Raw genomic sequence first — 23,819 nt, forward strand, 5'->3', positions numbered from 1 at the left:
TATCATATAATTTATTGTGAATAAGCAGTGCGAAGTAAATTGAAGAATTGATATGACATGCTGCAAACCTGAAACAATAATAATACATTTTAGAGAGGTATTCTATAGATATGATAGTAAATTAACTCGTGGAACAAGTACCTAAATTATGTAGTTTTCAGTCAAAACTTAACCAAAACTGAAACGTTGAAAGAAAAAGATACGTACACCACTGAAACTGTTAAGGTTCATAGCTATGTAGCCCTTAGCGGTATACTTAAAAGGTCTTTGTGTCCTCGTCATGATAATCAGAAGGGCCATCTTCGTCTCAGTATTGGCGTACGGCCAGTCCGCCGAGTATATGGCATCGGTTAGACAATCACTCTGCAAAGATTATCTTTGGTAAATCAAACCATAATACTAAACAAAAAAAAAGTAGTCGAACGCGAAAACTTCGATGTTGCTTGGAAAAGTGAAACAGTTTAACTTTTACTTAAAACAAAATTACAACCGTATTCGCAAATCTAACGCACAGCGTTGAATAAGTAGAGCTCTGTGATTGGTTCGTATGCCAGCCTGTGCGTGCACGCGCTGTGAGACGACATAGAAATGTTTGTGAATACGGGCGTAAATCACTTTGTAAAAGTATATACCTAAGTAATTTGGTATTACTAGGTACTCTAAGTAGGATAGTAACTAAATCAACTTAAATTTGTGTTTTAAACTTTAAAACAACTTACATCATCGGTTAGGATTTGCCCAATCATACAGTAAAAAAATACTTCAATAAGTAACGAACAAAACATGAAAAAGTATCGCAAAGACTTGTACATGTTGTCCACGACCTGTAAAATAAAATATTTATTAAAACTATGATAGCTCATGATGTAGGAAAGTTCACTTTATTAAGCCTAGGTTTACAATAAAGTGAAACATTATATTTTTAGCTACTTTGAAATCAGCGCTGGATGCAGGACGCTACCAACCGGGCAACATGGAAAGCATTGGCGGAGGCCTATGTTCAGCAGTGGACGTCCTATGGCTGAGATGATGATGATGATGATTGGAATCAACGATTGAGTGTATAATAATGTTTCTTTGTTTGAAGTGACTTACCGTAGAAGAGAAGATAGTAAGAGTTAGAAAGACAGACCCAAAGAGGTAGTTAGCAAGTGTCACATCACCTTGAACTATGTCAAATTCTGATACGATCCTGAAAATAGGATAATAAGTTACAAAGCTAATAAACTAACGAAAAGTTTACATTAAACTTGGCTTATAATCATCCGATTTGACAAAGAACTACCTAAACTACTAAATAACTTACTGAGCTAGTAATTGATGACGTATAATTATAGTTTTCAGCTTCCGTTTTATATCACCGTGAGTTTCTTGAAGTTTCGTCCGGTTCACTATATTGGCGACATCTTCAGACGTCACCAAGTTTTTGATACTACTGCCCAATATCTTCAGCTCCAAACAAATAAACAAAGTATACGAAGAATGAATCATATTCGTAAATGCGTACACGACAACAACGATCATTGTCATGAAGCTCTCCCATAGGTACACTGTATAATACCAGTCCACCTTGTCGAATGGGTACCAACCATCGAACGGGTACAAATACTCGGTGTCGTCGCTCCCCAAAAATTCACGCTCCAAATACATTATAATCCTTGGGAAAGAATCAACAAATATGACTAGAGGTATTGAGTAATAAATCAGAAATCTGGATATGAATTTTGTTTTAGCAGCGTATTGAGTGACAATATTTTGGTGTTCGACAGAGTCTGAAATCACATCCCACAGTTCGTCGCGGAAATGCTCAAAAATTTTCTTGTAAAGGTCCCGGTTGACATGAACTTTGGTGTACTTCAGGAGTGCCATTAGAACAACTGCTAGATTGGGTGCAACGTTGATTATCTCAATCCATTCCTTGACATCTGCCACCAGTAAAGCTGTCAAAAGTTGAGCAGCGGTTACGATCAACAGGAGACACACGAGCATGTAGCAGGCATACACTCTTTTGGTCCTTCCAATGAAAGGGTAGAGAAACAATTTAGAGCCCAAAATACTCAAAAAATCCAACTCAATTTGGGTTAACTTTTTCAAGGCACAGTAAACTTTTTCAGGCATTTTTTATGAATTTCAGGAATTTACAAGCAGCCTGACTTCTAAGTCGACTGATCGAATTAAAGTGGAGTGAGCACTAATTTGAAACACACGTCATTATGAATGAGTAAGGGGTGTTCTGTGTTACATAGGTATATTCAATATAATAAGATGTATTCAGTACATATCGAAAGTTAGGGCTTAAATCACATATCGAAAGTTTAGATTTACAATTGTGTAAAAAATATTTATTAACTAGCGGCCGCCCGCGACTTCGTACGCGTGGATCTCGTTTTACCCCCCCTTCATCTATCTTACGCGGTTCAGTTTTTTTTATACAATTTTTTTCCCGCTAACTCCCGTTCCCGTGGGAATTTTGCAATATCCTGTTGTAACTAAGCTTTAAGTTTACTAAGGTACCTGCATGCCAAATTTCAAGAGTCTATCTTACGCAGTTTAGATTTTTTCATACAAATGTTTTTTCCCGCTAACTCCCGTTCCCGTGGGAATTTTGCAATATCCTGTTGTAACTAAGCTTTAAGTTTACTAAGGTACCTTCATGCCAAATTTCAAGGGTCTATCTTACGCGGTTTGGATTTTTTCATACAAATGTTTTTTCCCACTAACTCCCGTTCCCGTAGGAATTTTGCAATATCCTGTTGTAACTAAGCTTAAAGTTTACTAAGGTATCTGCATGCCAAATTTCAAGCGTCTAACTTAAGCGGTTTAGATTTTTCATACAAATGTTTTTTCCCGCTAACTCCCGTTCCCGTGGGAATTTTGCAATATCCTGTTGTAACTAAGCTTTAAGTTTACTAAGGTAGGTACCAGCATGCCAAATTTCAAGCGTTTAACTTAAGCGGTTTAGATTTTTCATACAAAAGGATTTTCCCGCTAATTTCCGTTCCCGTGGGAATTCCTAAGTATCCTATAACCTGCCCAGGAGTATGAAGAATAATTGTACTAAGTTTCGTTAAAATCCGTCGAGTAGTTTTTGTTTCTATAAGGAACATACAGACAGACAGACAGACAGATAGACAGACAGACAGACAGACAGACAGACAAAAATGTTACTGATTGCATTTTTGGCATCAGTATCGATCACTAATCACCCCCTGATAGTTATTTTGAAAATATATTTCATGTACAGAATTGACCTCTCTACAGATTTATTATAAGTATAAGATTTATTATCTTTAACCGACAAACTTACAGAAAGTCCAGGACTAGACTCTACCAATGTTCTGCTATGATGGTGCAAAATTTGTGTTTTACTTACTTTTTTCTAGCAGTTTAAACGTGTTAATAAATTTTTAACAGAAGAAAATAATAGGTACAGGAACAGGTATTACTAAAATTCGTTGTCTTTTTGATACACTCGGTATAACAATAAGGTTGGCTTTGATTAAAGATTACCGTAGCTTCAATCCGCCCCATTGTTCTGTCCCATTACTACCACGAATTACACGTTCAATACCACTAGTTTGTCAATCAATTCGAAGTCTTTACTTAAGCCCGCTAATTCCACGTCAAATTCGACCTTATAGCATGCAAATATAGTCGCAAATTACAGGGGAAAGTAATTTAATATGGACAAAAGTGGGTCAAGAGGTTCTCAAACGTATCGCTCATAATTTGCTCGTATTGTTCAAATCTCAGAGGGCAGGGGCACTCTACGACGTTAGGGCTACCATAATATTGATCTAAATCGGACATAATCATAGGCAAAAAGAACAGAGGCCCTAGTGCAAGTTTAGATCACTAGTGAGCGCGTCAAAAAATGACATTAAATGTATGACGGATTGTCACTGTACAATCCGTAGAGGGAAACGTTAAAAAACTAAAATTTTCATAATTTTTTTAAACGCGCTCACTAATGAGCGCGTTTGATGTAAACTCACACTCAGCCCACAGATTTTAATTTGGGTTTGTCATTTCGGGCGAGCTTGGTATTCCGCAATGATTATGATTATTATTTTATATCTTACCAATGAGATGCAGGCCAAGAGCCCCTACATTGTGGATTTAACCAATCAAACTTTTATCCCTTTTCATCTTCAAGTTTTCACAACAAACGGTAGCCTACTCGTATGATGAAATTAATAGAGTTTATATAGCTACTTTAATTTTATATTGCAACTAAATAGTATTACACTGTCGTAATGGCAAAAATCCCAGAAAAAAAAACATAAACATTTATCAAACTTGTCCCTATAACTCCGTACGTATGGCCACCTTATCCACAATGCCGTTCGGAGTCCTTTGATGCATGACTAATATGGGAATTAATCTGATGGGTGTATGTCATCCACTCCATGCTAATGCTTCTGAAGGAGGCTTCCCTAGGATTTGCTACTCCCAATTTGTTGTGGGCTTGGAGGCAGGCAGTATGGGGAAAGGTTCAAGAAGACAATGCTTGTGTTGGTTATTAAATAGATTTAATTAATTAACTCAAGTATTTGAGCAATCAACATATTATATTTTAATCTTCTTATTCTATTGTGAGTTGTGTTGTAACAAACCCATATTAATTAGTCAGACACATTTGGATGGATTTTTAACCGCCCTCTGCACGAAAATATGATTCTTTTTTGGAGTACCTGTCAGTGTTCAAGTAACATCTGGGAATCGAACCCATAGATTAACCCTGTTGCTGTTTGCTATACACTGTTTTAAAACGACATTTCCATACTAAACGTCACTTTAAAATATTGTTCAACGAGTGTTTAATTTTTATTTGTAAGGGGTGTAATAAGTAGTAAGATTCGTAATCACAAGCAAGATATGCGGAATGCAACATAAAAAACACCGTTTATTTAGGTACAGCGAAAACATGTTCAACGTTCCAGTGTAACTAACCTACGCGTGAAAAAATCACCATAAATCATTTCAGGGAAAAGACAAATGATTAGGTAAATAAATTTTAATATAAGTAAAATTTATTAACTCCATTACAGTATAAATCGAGACGATCACATTGTAAATGCAAGTTATTTTGTACAGACAAAAGATATATTGCCCGAACACCAATCTTGTACAAAATATGATGCTATTACGATCGAATCGTGCGCACCGAACGTTCATTCGAATTCGAATTTCGAATCTAGAATGCCATTCGTCTTTAAATTGTGTTCATTTGCTGGATGCGTTCGGAATCTATACAAATGTGTACTTTAAAATAGGGATGCTTAGGATTACGGATATAAGGTTTCGGATATTTTCCGGTTACTGATATGTGACATTTATACGTCATGTTGCATTTGAGATACATAATATAGAAAAAATCAGTGAAGCTAGCTACAACTTATTATGTTTGTATTTTTTTTTCTCGTTCCCGCATCCATCTATACCAATTTCTTACCCAGACTAGTTTATTGGCTGAAAAAAATACTTTACTCTAGTTATTGTGCATCTAATAATATGACTAAGGCTCGGTTGCATCGTCATCTTAACGTAAGTGCGCCTATTAACGACCCCCCAAAATTTGTATTCTATTACCGCCCTATTTTTCTTTCTTTCATTAAAAGACATAATAACAGGTTCCAGAAACCACGTTACCTAAAAAATATCTAGATATGTTTATTGACTATCAAAAGGATTAAAGTTTGTGTTCGTAAATAACCAGTAAACGGAGTTATTTGACATTAAATGGGACGCGACCGCAACGGACGCACTTTTCATACTAACGCGCTCCCAGCTACTTAAGGTGCACCTTGTTATTAATTAGCGATTTTAACACATTTAAAATGAGTATACCAACATGTTTTTGCATAACAATATTAATTCGTACTTTAGTTTCCTTAATAAACCCTCAATATAGCCCTCTCGCTGTATTTTTGTGGCTTAAATACATTTTTAAATAAGGGCGGTAATAGAAACACTTTTCATAATTTGGTTCCTAATAACGACCCATGGCGTTGTTAGAATTTTGATAAAGTTTTTTATTTTAATATTTATATCTTTAATTACGTATTTAACCTCCATTTTGTTGTCTTGATCGATTCTTAAGAATATTTCACATAGTTAAATCAATTAACGCCATACGTTAATTGTCATAGGTTTGGCATAAAACTGCAATGAACATTAAAGAATATCTCTAATAATGTATGACAATAGATTTTATAAAAACCTGTTAAATTCTTATTAGTACCTATTTGATATAAAATAAACCTAATAAAAATGATACTTCACTGATCACGTCTTCATTAAAGTAGATATTTTAGCTGGTTACTGTTTTTTTTACGGTCGCTAATAGAATAGAGTAATATTCATACTTGATTCTATTACCGCCTCATAACTATAACGCCACCTGCGAAGACTTATAAGCCTGTATTTTGTATATAACTAACATTTATGACATAACACCAAACCAATCATGCTTTATCACAACTATTATGAACGATTTAAGATATTTTGAATAATAAAAAAATAATTTAAAATAAGTATACAGACAGTGTCCAATTGTCCATAGTTTAAATTAAAATACACAATTACACACAATTAAAATCAAAAACATAACAAAAACTAATTAAAAATTATAGTCAAATTAAAAATAATTTTTTTATTAAATTATTAAATTATTTTTTATTAAAACTCAAATATAGTTTAAATAATGACCCCCACTACTCACTAGAACACCGGGTTCTGCGTAATCAAGTATAATAGAGGAATTTATTATTCTACTATTTCTGCTTGATTTATTTATTTTCGAGAAGCGTGCCTTTTCTTTTATAATAATAAAAAACATAACTTGAAAAAAAACATATTTAACTAAAACTAAAAGCAAAACAAATTTAACTTGAAAAAATCAAGTGGTTCCCGAACCTCTGAGCGGGAATCGAACCCGTGCCTCTCGGAATATACCCAATTGAAGAGCAATATTCTTAGCGGTCGGTAATGGAAACAGAAAAAACGTTAATAGAAACACACCTCGTCTATAGGTCGGTAATAGAAACAACTGCTTTTTCAAATTAAATTGCTATTTATTAATTATTGTGTGATTGAATACTCATTGTTACTACTTGAATTCAAAGATTACTTCATCATTGTTATAAATAAATTAAAGTGTCTTTTCTATCACCACGTCTTACATCTAATTTTCTAAGGTTTATCCGAAGTCAGCTTAAACTGGCGGTAATAGGCGCATTTACGTTACTTTATCTTTGAAAAACGTCAAAAATCTGTCAAACTCCATGCAAAAAACACCGGTTATCGTCAGTCACGGTCAAAGTTAGGTGGTGCAACTCAACCTAACTCTTAAACTAAATAATTATGACGTATCTATTCCCCTGATCTAAATTAATTCATTTTTTTAAAGAAATAGTGTGGCTCCAGTCGTGGTTTTAAAAAACTGGAGCGTCCCTGCTTTATGATAGTATAAAACTAAATTAAGATGCTTCCCACCCCATATCCCTGCAGAACAGGCAAGCAAAGGGAGAGGGCGGAGGCCTTTGTAAGTCAGACCTTTGACATATGCCCATGTTTAGGTCCTTTATGTGTATTCTTATACAGGTGATATGGAAATTCACCCCATTTTTATAGCGTGTAGCCGCCAGCGACCACAATAAAAATCGTCATCGAATAGAAACAATGAATGTTTGCAGCCGAAGCCACAAGCAACTTTCAGCACAGAAACACCACATTGGTCATCATAATAGAAACAGGAATGTGGCCCTGACAAGAGCCGTTGCATAGCTCTGAGAAGAGCTGTTTTGTGTAACCACTGCACGTCGCACCGTCCCTCGTCACAGCACCAGCACCGCTCGCACCACTGTCACCAAGCAGCATCACCAACGCCCACGTGTGGAGCGGCGAGCCGCGTGGGCACGCGCCGCGTCGCGCTCCGGTGCACACGTGCGTCCTGCGCCGCTGCCCGCCGTCGAAAAGATCGAAGCCGGGCAGTGGGCACTCCAGTCGACACCTCCCCTCGCACTCCGCGCGCGCGCCGCGCGACAAGGAGGTAGCGTGAGAGCGAGACAGAAGACTCGCGCCGCACACCGAACACTGCGCGAACCCGATGACAGAGAGACATCGTGGGAGCGAGACGACAAGAATATAACATCAAACGGCGATTGGTCAAAATGAATGGTTGCTTAGGTAGTCTAGTTGTACATAAGTTTTGTAAATAAATATGGCATTGTTTCGCCAATAAATTATTCCCTTCTGAACCAGCAATTGAGTTTTACTTCAACCACCTCTCCTCAACACTGAAAAGTAGGAAGGCTAAACACCACACACCAAACTTAGGCCTCCTACAGTGGTGACCCCGTCTGAAAACTGAACATGGAAGAACAACAAGCAACAACGGCGCAAGAAGTATCGGGCATTGCATTGTCCATGCGTGTCCCACCGTTTTGGCGCGACAGACCTCGGCTCTGGTTCATCGCTTTCGAAGCAGCAACCAACGACCTGAAGAGGAGCGAAGCCCAGCGAGCACAAATGGTCATCGCGCAACTCGAGAAGGAAGACATCGAGCAAGTCTGCGACCTGCTGTACGACCCGCCCGCAGAAAACCAGTACACAGTACTGAAGGAGCGACTGGTGTCCGTGTACGAAGAGTCCGACGGCCGCCAACTGCAGAAACTCCTGTCCGACATGGAACTCGGCGACCAGCGACCCAGCCAACTACTACGCCGCATGCGGACACTCGCCCGCAACAAGGTTCCGGACAACACGCTGAGGCTGATGTGGATGAACTTGCTGCCACCTCACGTCCGCTCCGTACTCGTTGTCAGCGACACCATCAGCAAGGACACAGCGCTGGACGAACTGTCAAAACTCGCCGACAAGATGATCGAGCAATCTCATCAAGTCTCTGCAGTCTCCGCTGCCGCCCACGCACCGCCGCTACGCCAGCAAGACCAACATGTCGACATGCATTTTCTCGTCGAGGAAGTAAGAAAATTACAAATCGAAGTTGCAGAATTAAGAGCCTACAACTACAGCAGAGATAATTACAACAACCCACGATCGCGCTACCAACAATACCATCACTCCCGCGGCAGACAAGGAAAGCAGACATCGCCCTCTCGCTCGCACAGCCCGTACCCGCGTGAGCGAGATAGCACGCCTTCACCGTACTGCTATTACCACCGCAAGTTCGGCAAAAATGCAAGAAAATGCACATCGCCGTGCAGTTTTGTCAACGAGAAAACGGAAAACTAAAACAAACGTTGGCTGAGGCGGAATCCAACGTAGCAAACAAGTCTTACCGCCTATTCGTCACCGACAAAAACTCAAGATTATCATTCCTGATCGACACCGGCGCTAACATCTCAGTCATACCAAAGAAGAAGGGATCGTGTGGTAAACCATTGCCATTCAATCTCTACGCTGCAAATAACACCATCATCCCTACCTACGGAGAGAAGACACTAGAACTCGACCTCAACCTTCGAAGACCATACAAGTGGAAGTTCATCGTAGCCGCAGTAAGCAAGCCTATAATAGGGGCCGACTTCCTCAAACATCACAACTTGTTAGTTGATTTAAAGAATCAACGACTCATCGACAATACCACGAAGCTACAAACCAACACGGCAAGATCATTCAACAACACGCCAACAATTCGCAGCATCGATGTACGACAGTCATACCACGACATACTCGCTGAATACCCGGGTACCACTCGGTTAACATCAATGAAACTCAACGCGAAGCACAACGTCGAACATTTCATCGAAACAACTGGCCCGCCACTCCACTGCCGCCCCCGACCGATCCCGCCGCACCGCTACAATCAAGTCAAAAAGGAGTTTGAAAACATGATGCAACAAGGCCTCTGCAGACCAAGCAAGAGCCCGTGGTCAAGCCCTCTTCACATAGTACCAAAGAAAAACGGAGATCTACGAGTCTGTGGCGACTATCGACGGCTCAACAACATCACTAAACCGGACCGCTACCCGATACCGAGAATAAAGGACTTTACGTATCAGCTACACGGCAAGCAAGTATTTTCGACACTGGACCTCAACCGAGCCTACCAGCAATTGCCAGTCCAAGAGCAAGACATAGAGAAAACCGCCATCATCACGCCATTTGGGTTATTTGAGTTCCCGCGAATGTGTCCGGGTCTCAAGAACGCAGGCCAAACCTTCCAACGCTTCATACACGAAGTACTACGAGACCTCGATTTCGTGTATCCGTTCGTTGACGACCTCCTCCTGGCTTCAACCGACGAGCCAACGCACCGCCAACACCTGCGCATCGTCCTACAACGCCTGGAAGAATACGGCATCACAATAAACCCGGCCAAGTGTGTGTTTGGCCAGCCCGAAGTAACTTTTCTCGGTTACACAGTCACCAAAGACGGTATCAAACCACCGAAAGAAAAGGTCAAGATTATCACCGAGTACCCTCAACCGAAAACTATCGAAGAGCTCCGACGTTTTCTCGGTATGATAAATTACTACCGAGATAACATCCCTAACGCCGCAATAGTTCAAGCACCACTACACGCATTCCTACACAAAACTAAAAAACACGACAAAACTGAAATACAATGGACCGAGCAATCAACGCAAGCCTTCGAAAACTGCAAGAAATGTATTGAAGACGCCACCTACCTCGCTCACCCGCATCACTCCGTCCCGCTCGCACTAATGTGTGACGCGTCAAACACATGTGCCGGCGCCGTACTACAACAACTCGTAGACAACAAGTGGCAAGCTCTCGGTTACTACTCGAAGAAATTCACACCTGCGCAACAAAAGTATTCTACCTTCGACCGAGAACTTCAAGCAATATACATGGCAGTCAAACACTTCAGAAAAATCATAGAAGGCCGAGAAACAATCATCTTCACCGATCACAAACCGCTCACCTACTCAATGCAGAAGATATCGACCGACAACGAAATACCACGCCGAACAAGACAACTCTTATTCATTAGTGAATTTACTAGTGACATAAGACACATCAGTGGTCAAGACAACGTCATAGCAGACGCCTTATCTCGCCTAGAAGCCATCAGCTGTCCGACTACGATCGACTACGACGCGCTCGCTCACGCGCAAGAGAGAGATAGCGCTATACAAGCGCTGCTACGACAGTCGAACATTGCCTTGAAGCAAATATCGCTACCGGATACGACTACAAAGCAAATATACTGCGAAACATCAACACAAACAGCACGCCCATACCTAACTGAAGAGTTTAGAATAATCGCGTTCAATGCGATTCATGGACTCAGTCATCCCGGCGTAAGAACCACGAGAAAACTCATACAGAAGAGGTACTTTTGGCCATCAATGAACACTGACATAAAGAAATGGGTTCAAACATGCATCGGTTGTCAGCGCGCGAAGATTCAAAAACACACTAACAGCCCACTTACGTCATTCCCCGCATCGCCACGCTTCGAGCACCTTCATGTTGACATCGTTGGCCCGCTGAAGACTTCACCCCAAGGTCAACGCTACGTGTTAACAATGATCGACCGTGCTACACGATGGCCAGAAGCACACGCAATACAAGAGATCACCGCTGAAATAATTGCTAAGATTATTTATGAACAATGGATTGCAAGATTTGGATGCCCGACACGAATAACTACCGACCAAGGCCGACAATTCGAATGTCACCTGTTCGGAGAGCTCACCAAGCTGTTTGGCATCACGAAGATTCGCACCACGCCCTACCATCCCCAGAGCAACGGCATCGTCGAACGTTGGCATCGATGCATGAAGACCGCACTTCGAGCTCGCCTATCAACCACCAACTGGGTCGAAGAACTACCAACAATCCTCCTTGGACTCCGTGCAGCCGTCAGGACCGACGACAGTGTGAGTGCAGCTGAACTCACGCTTGGGCACAACTTACGGCTACCAGGCGATTTCTTCGTCCCATCAATCGCGAACGACTCCATGGGTTACACCTATGTCGAGAAGCTACGAGCCACTATCAACAAACTACGACCGACGCCAACGAGTTCGCATGGAAGCACTCGTTCAATCTTCGTGCACCCAGACCTGAAATCGTGCAAACAAGTTTTTGTACGAGTCGACGCCGTGAAAAAACCGCTACAGCCACCCTACGACGGACCCTACACCGTGCTTCGAAGAAACGACAAGCATTTCACACTACAGTTACCTGCAAGAGAAGCCACGATTTCGATCGATCGATTGAAACCGGCCTACACTATGAACACTGAAGACACCGCACTCGCCGCTCCCGCTCAGCAACCGGCTCCCGCCGACGACAACGATGCGCCCGACGCGCGCCAGCCCGCGCGGAGCGAGCGCGACGCTCGCGCCGCCCCCGCCGCCCGCCAGCCCGAGCGCGACCCTGCCCCCCGCACGACGCGAGCAGGGCGAGTCATCAAGCTGCCGGTACGCTTCGCTTGAGGGGGAGTACTGTAGCCGCCAGCGACCACAATAAAAATCGTCATCGAATAGAAACAATGAATGTTTGCAGCCGAAGCCACAAGCAACTTTCAGCACAGAAACACCACATTGGTCATCATAATAGAAACAGGAATGTGGCCCTGACAAGAGCCGTTGCATAGCTCTGAGAAGAGCTGTTTTGTGTAACCACTGCACGTCGCACCGTCCCTCGTCACAGCACCAGCACCGCTCGCACCACTGTCACCAAGCAGCATCACCAACGCCCACGTGTGGAGCGGCGAGCCGCGTGGGCACGCGCCGCGTCGCGCTCCGGTGCACACGTGCGTCCTGCGCCGCTGCCCGCCGTCGAAAAGATCGAAGCCGGGCAGTGGGCACTCCAGTCGACACCTCCCCTCGCACTCCGCGCGCGCGCCGCGCGACAAGGAGGTAGCGTGAGAGCGAGACAGAAGACTCGCGCCGCACACCGAACACTGCGCGAACCCGATGACAGAGAGACATCGTGGGAGCGAGACGACAAGAATATAACATCAAACGGCGATTGGTCAAAATGAATGGTTGCTTAGGTAGTCTAGTTGTACATAAGTTTTGTAAATAAATATGGCATTGTTTCGCCAATTTCGCCAATAAATACAAAACCTGCATCCGTCCAGTGTTGACTTACGCCAGTCCGGTGTTTGCTCACACTTCCTGCACAGACCTTAAGAAATTCCAGACCCTCCAAAACAAATTCTTACGCCGAGCCGCGGACGCCCCGTGGTTCGTGCGTAATACGAATCTCCATAGAGATTTCGAGATCCCATCGATTGATCACTTTATGAAAGAAGCCTCTCGCCGCTACTTTGATAAAGCGATCAACCACAAGAACCCTCTTATCGTTAGCGCCGCCACGTATACACCCCAGAAAGATGTCGCTGCCCAATACCGACGACCTAGGCATGTCCTAGACGACCCGGACGATCCTATTACCGAATTTCTGAACACAGACATCACTGCCTTAAGCATGCCAACTACTCCACAACACAGTAGCTCGTTACACCGTACTCGCCGGCGAGGACGAGGCCCTGCTTTCCATTTCGGACGGTACAGACATGTACCGGGCCGGTTCTCCCCTATCCGTCCCCCGGACACGGCCTGAGCCGAGGTCCGAGCCTACCGTGGCGCCCTCAGGCCGCGTCCGTAGTCCCCTCGATCGGGCCCACTAGAGTGAGCCCGCCGTAGGCTGGACTTTGGTCCAACACCGCGGTGGGCAACCCTCTAGTTGGGTTCGCCACTGATCGGGCGCCTTATGCGCTCGATACGGCCCGATCGCGAACGTCGGTCTGCGACCGACGCGGACGAGCCTGGGCTTCGCTTTGCGAAGCCCACACTCGGCCTCGTCGGCACGCGCACCGACGATCGCCAAACGGCTAGAGTACCTTCTGTACTCGCCACTCTGCCCGGTGAAGCTGGAAAAGCTCCTCAAGCTACCAGCGCGCGTCCCTTCAAAAAAAAAAAAAAAAAAAAAAAAAAAAAAAAAATAAATTATTCCCTTCTGAACCAGCAATTGAGTTTTACTTCAACCACCTCTCCTCAACACTGAAAAGTAGGAAGGCTAAACACCACACACCAAACTTAGGCCTCCTACAAGCGTATAGAGCGGTTAAAACCCACCGCTTATAATCTCGAAGGAGGAATAATCCATAAAGTAAGTAGGTATTTTTATTGCATCTTTAGAATATCCAATGTCTGTACAACAATAAGAATGCAAGGTTGACTGGAGATAATATTTATTTTGCGACACATTTGATCCTCATAAGTTTTCTTTTCTCTTTCTGGGACACCCCGATATACCTTTAGTTGAGATTATTTTCATGGAAAACGGTCACGAAATTAAAAATGAGCCAAAAATATTTCCTTGATTTATCTTTATTCTTTCTACTAGCGGTCTTAGGGACGTGTACGTGTTAATTCACCATTCCAGTGCAGCATTTAACAAATTCTAAAAAAAAAACAATATATTGTAGACTCGTTCGTTTTGAGTTTATTCTCATAGTTACCCATAACTTTTGAAGTGGTTAATACAACTCTACATAAATACCACCGTTTTTCCGCCAAATGAAGACGTCACAAAGAATAATAAGGCGTTTAAGATATAGATGGGTGCTCACAATGGGGGCTCTCACACGTCAAATTTCACGTTCTGAATGCCCCGGAATCTTTACAAATAGTTGGCTGAGCTTAATTCGATGGAAATCCATTCGGCTCCGCATACCGAGAACTCGGTGATTGTGAGAACTTAGTGAGTCGAAGACTGATTTAATTGAGCCCTCGATTATACGTAAGACGATTGATGGGGAGTTCTTTATTAGGTTCCAATATGAGGTAGCACGTGGAGTGTAAACGTATGATGTGGAGTGCATAGTGTGGTGTTCACCTTAAAAAGGAAAGAAAAGATGTGATTATATTACTAACAAATTCGAATGTATCGTTTCAACAAATAAGCATGTTTTCTTTTTGTCTTTATTTCTATTAGCAAACTCCTTATGTATTTTGCAATACCTACTCACGTAGTTATTCATAGGTACATCATTTTTATCTGAAATCCAATGTGTTGCGGTTGCAGGTGAAATGTTTTAATGATAACATTTTTATTTTCTTTCAAAGTTTTATCATTCTCAGTAGTAGTAGGTACCTAGTATCTTTATTTACCTAATTAGATTTGGCTCATTGGGTAGGTCCATTTAAATAGACTACATTAGTACATTAATAGGTTCCTTTAAAATCCAACTGAAAAGATCGTTATGTAAATATGTTTTTAGCTTAAAATTTGTAGCTCTAAAATACTTTGTGCCACTCCAACGTTGGTAGCAAAATAGTAACTGAATATTTTTATTCAAATGTAAACAACATACTTAAGTTCTCTTCAAAGTAACAAGCACTTGAACGCTCGAACAGACACTAAGTACTACTAATTAAAACAAAGACTAGGGCTTTTGACGTGAGTGCTCCAATGATGGCTAACTCATGTAAGCGGGAAATGTTTTAAAAATTTGGATTTTATTTAGAATTTCACCATCGCTGCATCGCAACACGCTCTCTGTACGGTATTTCACCTTTGTCATGGTCTAACTATAAAAGAGAGTAGGAATGTGCCTACGTCTTAGAGGTCTTGGGTTCGATTCCTAGGTGAGCCATTTGTAAATGATGTAAAATCACTTTGCATACGTATTTGTTGTTGATTCTAAAATAATAAAATTATCTTGCTTAGTTTATTCGTCGTATAGGCTGCTAAGTATATCCTGGAACACTTCTATAATTCGTACCATATTAAAGATATCGGTATCTACTATGGGTAAAACTTAAGTTATTCCTGATATCTTTTCAAGTATTTTTTTTATTATAACCATGGCGCGGATGATCTTGATCTGCATCTCACCTGATAGAAAGTACCTTAAAATCAGGTCGAGGGGTAAAGTAACTACTTACTTAAGTATAGAAATTACAGTATGACCAACACTGGTGCTCGCACATTAGAAACGAGATACGTTCGCAGTAAATAAAGCTGAAAATTAGCTTGGGCTCTTTTGTGTCGGTTTTAGGGAACGAAACAGGATATTGTACGTACGCTGTACGCTGTCTGCCAACTTTATGAAATACGTCCGGTTTCGCTTTGTTATTGTGTTACAGTTTCGTATATTAAGCTGTATGTGTAGCTTTGGGTAGGGTGGAAATTAAAAATATGAAAACATTGTAGATGTAAAGATATTTGGTTTCAGATCGCCACAGACCTGACCCCCAGATACAAGTATCATTGTGATAGAAGTAAATTAAATTAAAACATTAGGTAAACTTAATGTAAAGATTTATTGATCGAATCGGACTTGTCTTAAGTCAAAAAGGCTATTACATAGATAAAATACTTTAATATAGCTGCAAAATACTTAACTCATTGTGACTTTTTGTTACATTTTCACGTCTAATCCACATAACCAATCTTAATGAACTTTGGTTTAAAGGGTGACTTTGTAACTAATACAAAATATCTTATAAGTAAATAGTTGACTTTTACCTGGGCATATACTGACTAAATTGGTTGTAAATGACCTGTATAATATTTTTTACAAGAATATCACTAGTTACAAGTCACCCTGTATATGAATAAGTACTTAGAAAAAGATAAGAGCTGTGTTTAAAAAAATAGACATAAAATACGTTTTAGATAAAGCTAAAAGTTATCCCAGTCCTTTGTGGCGTTCTGCTAATGGAACAGGATATTGCGCCGTCTACCAACTTAACGAAGCGTTTTTAGTTTTGTTTTTAATTTATTTGTACCACAGGTAGTCCCGCCACCGCTCCTTGTTTTAAAGTTTCAATTTTCATAACGGGAAACAGCTCGTTACTTTCTATTTAGATTTTTCAGAACCTAGCCTGAATATTTTAATGCTTACACTTAGAGAAAGTAAAACAAACAAGTACTACTAGGTAAAAACTTAAAAATACAATTTAGAGTATTTCTGTAGTTTTGTGCTTCGTTTAGACATGAATGTTATGAATAACTTTACTTTTCCATCAAAGATCAAATACAAAAATACCTAATCTATATTATAATAATATCTATGAAAGCGATAGGTTTATAGGACTGACTGACTGACTCACTTACTCATCACGAAATCTCTGAAACTACAAGTGTGCTAGGAGTCTCATATTTTGCATGGGGGTTCCTTTTAGAACGTAGGTGCTCACTAAGACGGGATTTTGCGAAATTCAACGGCCGCTATAGTACAAAAAAAGTACTTATATTAATGGTAGACGTTAAACTTTATTTGTTAAAAATTGTCATGTTATTATTTGTGCACAAAAAAACGTAGTACGCTACAATAAGGAATTAAAAAACTGAAGATTCTTGCCCCTGTTTTAGAACCCAGACTGTTAACAATTCATGATGCATTACAAATTAATCTACCACGAACGCCACGAATCGCGTATAATTTACACGCACTAATCCGTACTTTACAGCGGACCTTATCAGGACAGTAATTTATAATGTGTGCTCGGCAAATAGTACACGATACAGTTTCATTACTTATTTTAATAGCCAATAAAGTTCGCCCAATTTATCGCTACTATTACGAGTAGGGCGTGTACTGAGACTGGGTAGAGAATGGAATAAAGAGGAGAAGGCTCGCTGGTTTTTCATCATCATCATCATCATCTCAGCCATAGGACATCCACTGCTGAACATAGGCCTCCCCCAATTCTTTCCATCTTACCCGGTTGGCAGCTGGTTTTTATCAGAACAATAAATCGTCGTTATGAGGTAAGATAGACAGGTAGTCCTTTGCTCCTGGTCATATTCAACTGTATTGATAGGCCACTAGCAGCTTATTGTTCTAATTCCTTTCATCGAGATATTATGTGGATGTGTGTGAAGATGTTTTTTGTACAGCTGTAAATTAATGAAGTCTAAATCCCACTGCAATATATGTTTTTATTGTGACTCTGCTATGTCACAAGTCGCGGTATCTTGCAAATAAATTGTCTTTTGGGGGCGACATCTATCTGACTTTTTGGGGCATACTTACCAGTGGAGTGAACCTACTGACTCTGGCCCTTAGTACAACCAAGCTCATGAATAATGGCCCCAGACCTCTAAACTTTAATAAGGTCCCAGCGTAACACGCTGTATGAGTAACGCGCCAATTTTATGATTTTCCCGTAGTTCTGCGGGCAGGGCCGGTCTTTGGGGGAGATGTTACTGCATTTTTGTAAGTCCAGTGTCAAAATTTCTATAAAATTAAACAGTGCAGAAGGTTTTACAAACTTAGATAATTACTCTCTCTTTATTGTATTTACTTACCGTAACCGTAAACCGTACCGTCAGTAAACAATAAATTGTAACTAATTGAGAGTTACAGACAGAGACACCATCAATGTTTTTAAAATTGGCTTACTTTAAAAAGGTTAAATCCTTTTAAAACCGCTGCTTGAACTTTCCCAATAAATAGATTTCCCAGTCAAGATGGATGGACCCGGAAAATCATTCAGGGGTTTTCTTGAAACAAACCACTAAGAAAATTATAATGACATTACCTAATTTTATCTTTATTTTTGTGTTTCAAGCCCGGAGCTGTGTCAAGATGTGTCAGCCGGACAAGTTGCAGTTTGAGCAGTTTTAAACTTGTTACTTATCGATGAAAATTAATCTAAAGTTGACTAAAACATTGGAAATACCTTATATCATTTTAGATTTTAGCGTGCTATATTTAATAATAGCTTGGTGTTTCTCTTAACAGCATTGATTAAGTATGTCTGATGTTCTTTATTAGGTAGTTCAATTCCTTTATACATTTGAGATAAGATCATTATTTGTAAGTACCTATTTTTACTATACGAACCTCTTTACTTACCTACTTATCGAACTTAAGTTCTCAATCTTAGTGGAAACAATAAAAATCTTTACAAATCCCACAAAATTGATGCGCTCTTGTTTCTGGAACATAGTAAATTGATTATATCAATTTGCCGTATCTGGCCGGTCGTTACATAGATGGCTGAAACACATCCGCGGGCAATAACAATAAACAAGCTAACAAAATCGTCATGAGGTTGTCTTGCCGTTATTTTTCCATCTTTAAGGGTGCTGATACGCGGAAGACTGATCTAAGCAACATTGCTAATCAAAATTTTATAACATTATGAAATTTTGATTAGCAATGTTGCTTTAAGTAGAGATTTTAGCACACGGTAGTCAGGTCGAAATAAAGATGAAAATTACTGCGCGAATCGGCTGTAGCAGACAAGATATAAATCCTTGTATGTAGAGGTACTTATGCCTACTTACTACAAGAACGAATCAGGCACCTTTTCTGTTCATATACAGGGTGTTTGGCGCATCGTGTGCCAAAATGATTTGGCGGATAGAATGGGTCATTTCCTATATTTTCCGTCCCCATAACACGTTCCATGCCAGGCGGCTACTTTTATATTAATTTTTAGTAATTTCACCAAAATACCCAAATCGCATCATTTAATTTCAATTTAAAAAAAACTACTAGGCGTAGCCTCAAAGTAAATATTTTGTGAAGTTTTTACCTGCTTTGAAATTATTGTAAAGTAAAAAAAAAGGTTCAAAATTCAAAATTTTAATATCAGTCCGAGTAGAGTCAATGCACTAATTTAAGGAATTTGTGAAGTTGTTGTTATTATTTAAACAAGATTAGTATACCGTTTGAATGGGGATAGACTAAAGAAGTTTTGATAAAATCCGAAGATCGCTATCTCTTTAAATTTTTTTATTATAGCCATGTAAACTTGATTGTTCAGTCCATTTTTAACTTTTCGGAAAACTTTAAAGCTGAATTAAAAAAAAACTAGATGATATTTGCCAGTAAATTTAGATTTGATGCAACCTTACATCAATGCACGTTAAAACAAAATATTTACTTTGAGGCTACGCCTAGTAGTTTTTTTTAAATCGAAATTAAATGATGCGATTTGGGTATTTTGGTGAAATTACTAAAAAATTCATATAAAAGTAGCCGCCTGGCATGGAACGTGTTATGGGGGCTGAAAATATAGGAAATGACCCATTCTATCCGCCAAATAATTTTGGCACACGATGCGCCAAACACCCTGTATACTGTATCTCGTTTTGTTTCATTTGTTTGTAACTTTAATGTGTGTCACGAACAACGATGTTGTCACGAACGCCTTCTTAGTGGTTAGAGAGCTGGAATCTTTCGACATTACTGGGCTCATTTGTGCTGGATCCAGTTTTCCGACGGGCTAGACAAATTGGAAAATCACTTTAAGTATCTACTTAATTCCAAAATAGTTTGAAAACATTCTATTTTGTAACGATATCTTAATACCTACTACGTTATCAATTTTCATACAAAACAGTAGACGTTTGTAAATTAAATCGAAATCTGATTACAAAGAATGTTCTAAATTATCTACCTAGTCACACCTACGTTAAAGATTGTTCCCTAACATACGATACCCACTGTCCAACAGAGGGTCGTATGAAAATCGCATGTAACCACGTAAGATTAGTCGGGCGTGTGCGGCGGGCCTGAGTTATGTCGCTGCCGAGCGACAGATTGCCCACATTATAGTAACGAATTTCGCTAGACGCGGCCCTTAGGTGGATGAACCCTGAACAGTATGCACTTCCATCATTCATAGACTGGTCACAAGTTGGCCGTCTAGTCTTTCAGTTATAGATAGATGTTTGAGCAGTGTTCTTTGTGAACCTTGATCGTGGTTATGCATTAAAAATGTTGGTCAGTCTCTTCAAGTAATCGAGGAGTTCATAGAAGGACGAAGGAGGAGCCAGATCTCAATGTGTCCTTAATGCATCGTGAATTACCTTACTGTTTTGTACGCGTAGTAGGTAGGTATATATTTAGTTTCTCATTAACAATCAGTCACATAGCGATGCCTTAGAGTAAATTGACCGAAATGCATAAATGAGAAAAAATGCATTCCCGAGGTTTTCACTCTAAGCCGACGATAAGGAATTCGAATTTCGAATTATGCGATTTGTAATTGGAATATTTAAAAAATAAGACTTCTTTTTTTCTTTTTAATGTTAATCTATAAATAAAAATGAAATTCGCTTCTATCTAAACAAAAAAAGACTTCTTAACCAGCCAGTTACATCACGAACTTTAAAAACAACAAACTAAAACCTCGTCGCTTCTTGTCCCGATCAAAACCACAGATAAGCAATTAAACTAGCCAGCAATATTCTATGGAACTTCAATAAACATGCAATTTGCGAGGTTGACAGGCGATATTAAATTTAATTAATTGGAGTGCCGAGACGGTCAGCCTTACCGGAGATTATGCGAGTCCCCCGAAGGGGCGATAGTGGGGGCAAATTGTGGCGAAGGAATAAGGACTCTTTAATTGTTTTGCTCGTTAATATAATAAAGAATAAACTGGAAAAAGAATGCGATATTATGACCTATATGAGTAGTCAGTTGTTTAGACCCGCAGAGATGAAAAATTTCATTTGTAGAGTCCTTGTCTCTATGTATTTTTTTGTCAGTTTGTTAGAAAAATTAACTAAAAACCTAAAATATTTCAAATAATAAGTTGAACCTGAGGTGTAGATGACCTTTCACTGTACAAATGTTTATATAACTTTCGAGTCCCTTTTCTACCAATATTGTTGGGTTGAATTAAGTTATTGAAATCAGCAAAACTGAAAGTTAAAATAAGCTCAATTATTGTTCTAAATAAACATTTGCTATTGTAAAACCACTGGCGCAAACTGTCTAATTTGCGGTTTTACCGCCATCCACCAATTAAGTAGTTCGAAATATTGTTTGGAATACAACTTTATGTTCATGTAGGTACGTATTCGTTCTTCTCTTTGTAAAAACTAACATTTTTGTGCCACAAGGCAGTAGGGATTTTAGGCTTTAGACAAACTAACATTTTATAAGTCAATAATTTCAATTACTCCTACAAACGGTCGAAACAAATAACTGAAATCAAGAAAATTTTACGACAAAGTCCACTATTTATTTATTTACTTAAACCACCAACAAGGTTACATTGGTCAGCATTCATAAAAAAAATAGATCTACGACACATTGTTAAATGCAAACTTAATTAAAGGTGACGACTACATACATTATAGACTACAAAAGTATCAATTTAGGGCAAATAAAGTTATAGATATACATAATACCAATATTCACCATAATGTAGTGCTTTTAACATACCTACTAGCTACCTGAGACATCATAGAATCAAAATACAAACAATACCGGTGGTCATCTGCGGGCGAAATTCAATAATTTCGGACTAGGGTGGCCCCCCCTGTCATGTGGAAACTTTTGAGTCGCCGTCCGCGTCCGAGGGGCATCCTTTTGTCCGACAAATTGCCTCATTTCGTGGACGTCGTCCATTATAAAGGCCAACTATCAATTTGAAAATTGTAATTGAGTCTTTGTAGTCTTTGATGTTGAATATTGAAATGTTCTGCCAGTGTTGTGGTTTATTTTGCTAGTGATATCGGTGACATTGTTCGCGTGTTTAGATAGTATCGGTAAACAAAACTATTGTGATACCAAAATATAAGATTGTGTTTTAAAGTTAGGGCTTTCTAGATCAATTTCTTTTATAAACTGGTTTACGTGGTTGATAGTACATAGGTAGAATCAATTTTATTATCTAGAAAGAACTACGTCGTGCCGTTGAGTACGTAAAATAAATATGTAAATGTTTTAACAATTACCTACTAGGTATGAAATATGAAAGTACTAGTGAAAGTATTACGAGAAAAATAGACACATTTAGCTACATGGAATAATTCAGAAATATTAATGAGAATAGAGCAATAGCAAGCGACTCGTCACAAGGAATAATTTACGCGGGCTCTCCTAGATGGCGCTACTAGTAACGCTTTTCACAGTGTTACATGAGTGAAAATTGCTTTTTTCAGGATATTCAATTCCGTGAATGGACGTCACAAGTTGACATTATTATATTTGATTTGAATATTCAAAGGTAAACAGATAATTCAGAATACTTGAAATTTCTTAAAATGATTGTATTAACAAGGAAGAATTTATTGTCATTTTCTAAAACGATGCAGCTATATCAACTTAATAACGTGCCATTGTGTGATTGCCTCTCTCATCCTCTCCCGTGAGACTTCAAATGAGTGGCACTCTATCCTGAATCAAATATTTCGATTGTGGTCGGTATTATGCAAATCCGAGCCATTGGAATATTTATTGAGCGCATCGAATTTGTAATTAGATATCCGATGTCCTGAGGGAAATCGTTTGGCTGGATTGACGGCGACTCGGCATGAATTACCAAACGGCCCGCTCTTTGATATCTTGTTTTGATTAGGGTTGTGACTTGTCCATTAAGATATCGATAATTTTACATGGTACTTACCTTTTTAAAAGTATTAGCACCACCGCACGGTTTTTAGACCGTGAAAATTGTCTCTATTAGGTACTATAGAGTCGAAACTTCTTAAGTAGATGTAAAAATTTCACAACTTCAAGGAAAAAATCACATAAAAAGTTCAAAATGATAGAGGAAGATGGCGTCAAAAATCTGGTAAAGAGGAAAAATACTAAACTTGTACAAACTTAACAATAACATACAAATGTTATTTCAATATTTATTGTGCATTGACCTTAGAGTCTAAAATGCTTAAAGGGACTCATTTCACGAGGACCTTTACTTGACACTAGAAGAAAAGTATCGAGTACTGATATCAACTGCCATTGTTACAGCTCTAGATTTGCTTAGTTTGGAATATTAACAAAGTAGTCACAGATAAGGTCTCGCGAACAAGACAACGTGGTTCAAACACCGATCAATGATTATAATCACTGTGTTGCAACAATATCTGGAAATCATCAGTAG

At 39.6% G+C, this 23,819-nt stretch overlaps 1 protein-coding gene across 1 annotated transcript; it reads right to left on the bottom strand.

Annotated features, from left to right (window-relative positions):
* Positions 1 to 11: 11 nt before the first annotated feature.
* Positions 12 to 2,118, bottom strand: LOC135072970 (putative odorant receptor 92a). Its single transcript, XM_063966975.1, has 5 exons — positions 1,307 to 2,118; positions 1,096 to 1,192; positions 720 to 824; positions 208 to 363; positions 12 to 68 (listed from the first exon to the last, which is right to left on the bottom strand). Exons 1-5 carry the CDS (start codon positions 2,116 to 2,118, stop codon positions 12 to 14), a joined length of 1,227 nt encoding a protein of 408 aa, XP_063823045.1.
* Between the last annotated feature and the right edge of the window lie 21,701 nt (positions 2,119 to 23,819).

This window comes from Ostrinia nubilalis, chromosome 6 (assembly GCF_963855985.1).
Source record: "Ostrinia nubilalis chromosome 6, ilOstNubi1.1, whole genome shotgun sequence".
Taxonomy (NCBI): Eukaryota; Metazoa; Arthropoda; class Insecta; order Lepidoptera; family Crambidae; genus Ostrinia; species Ostrinia nubilalis.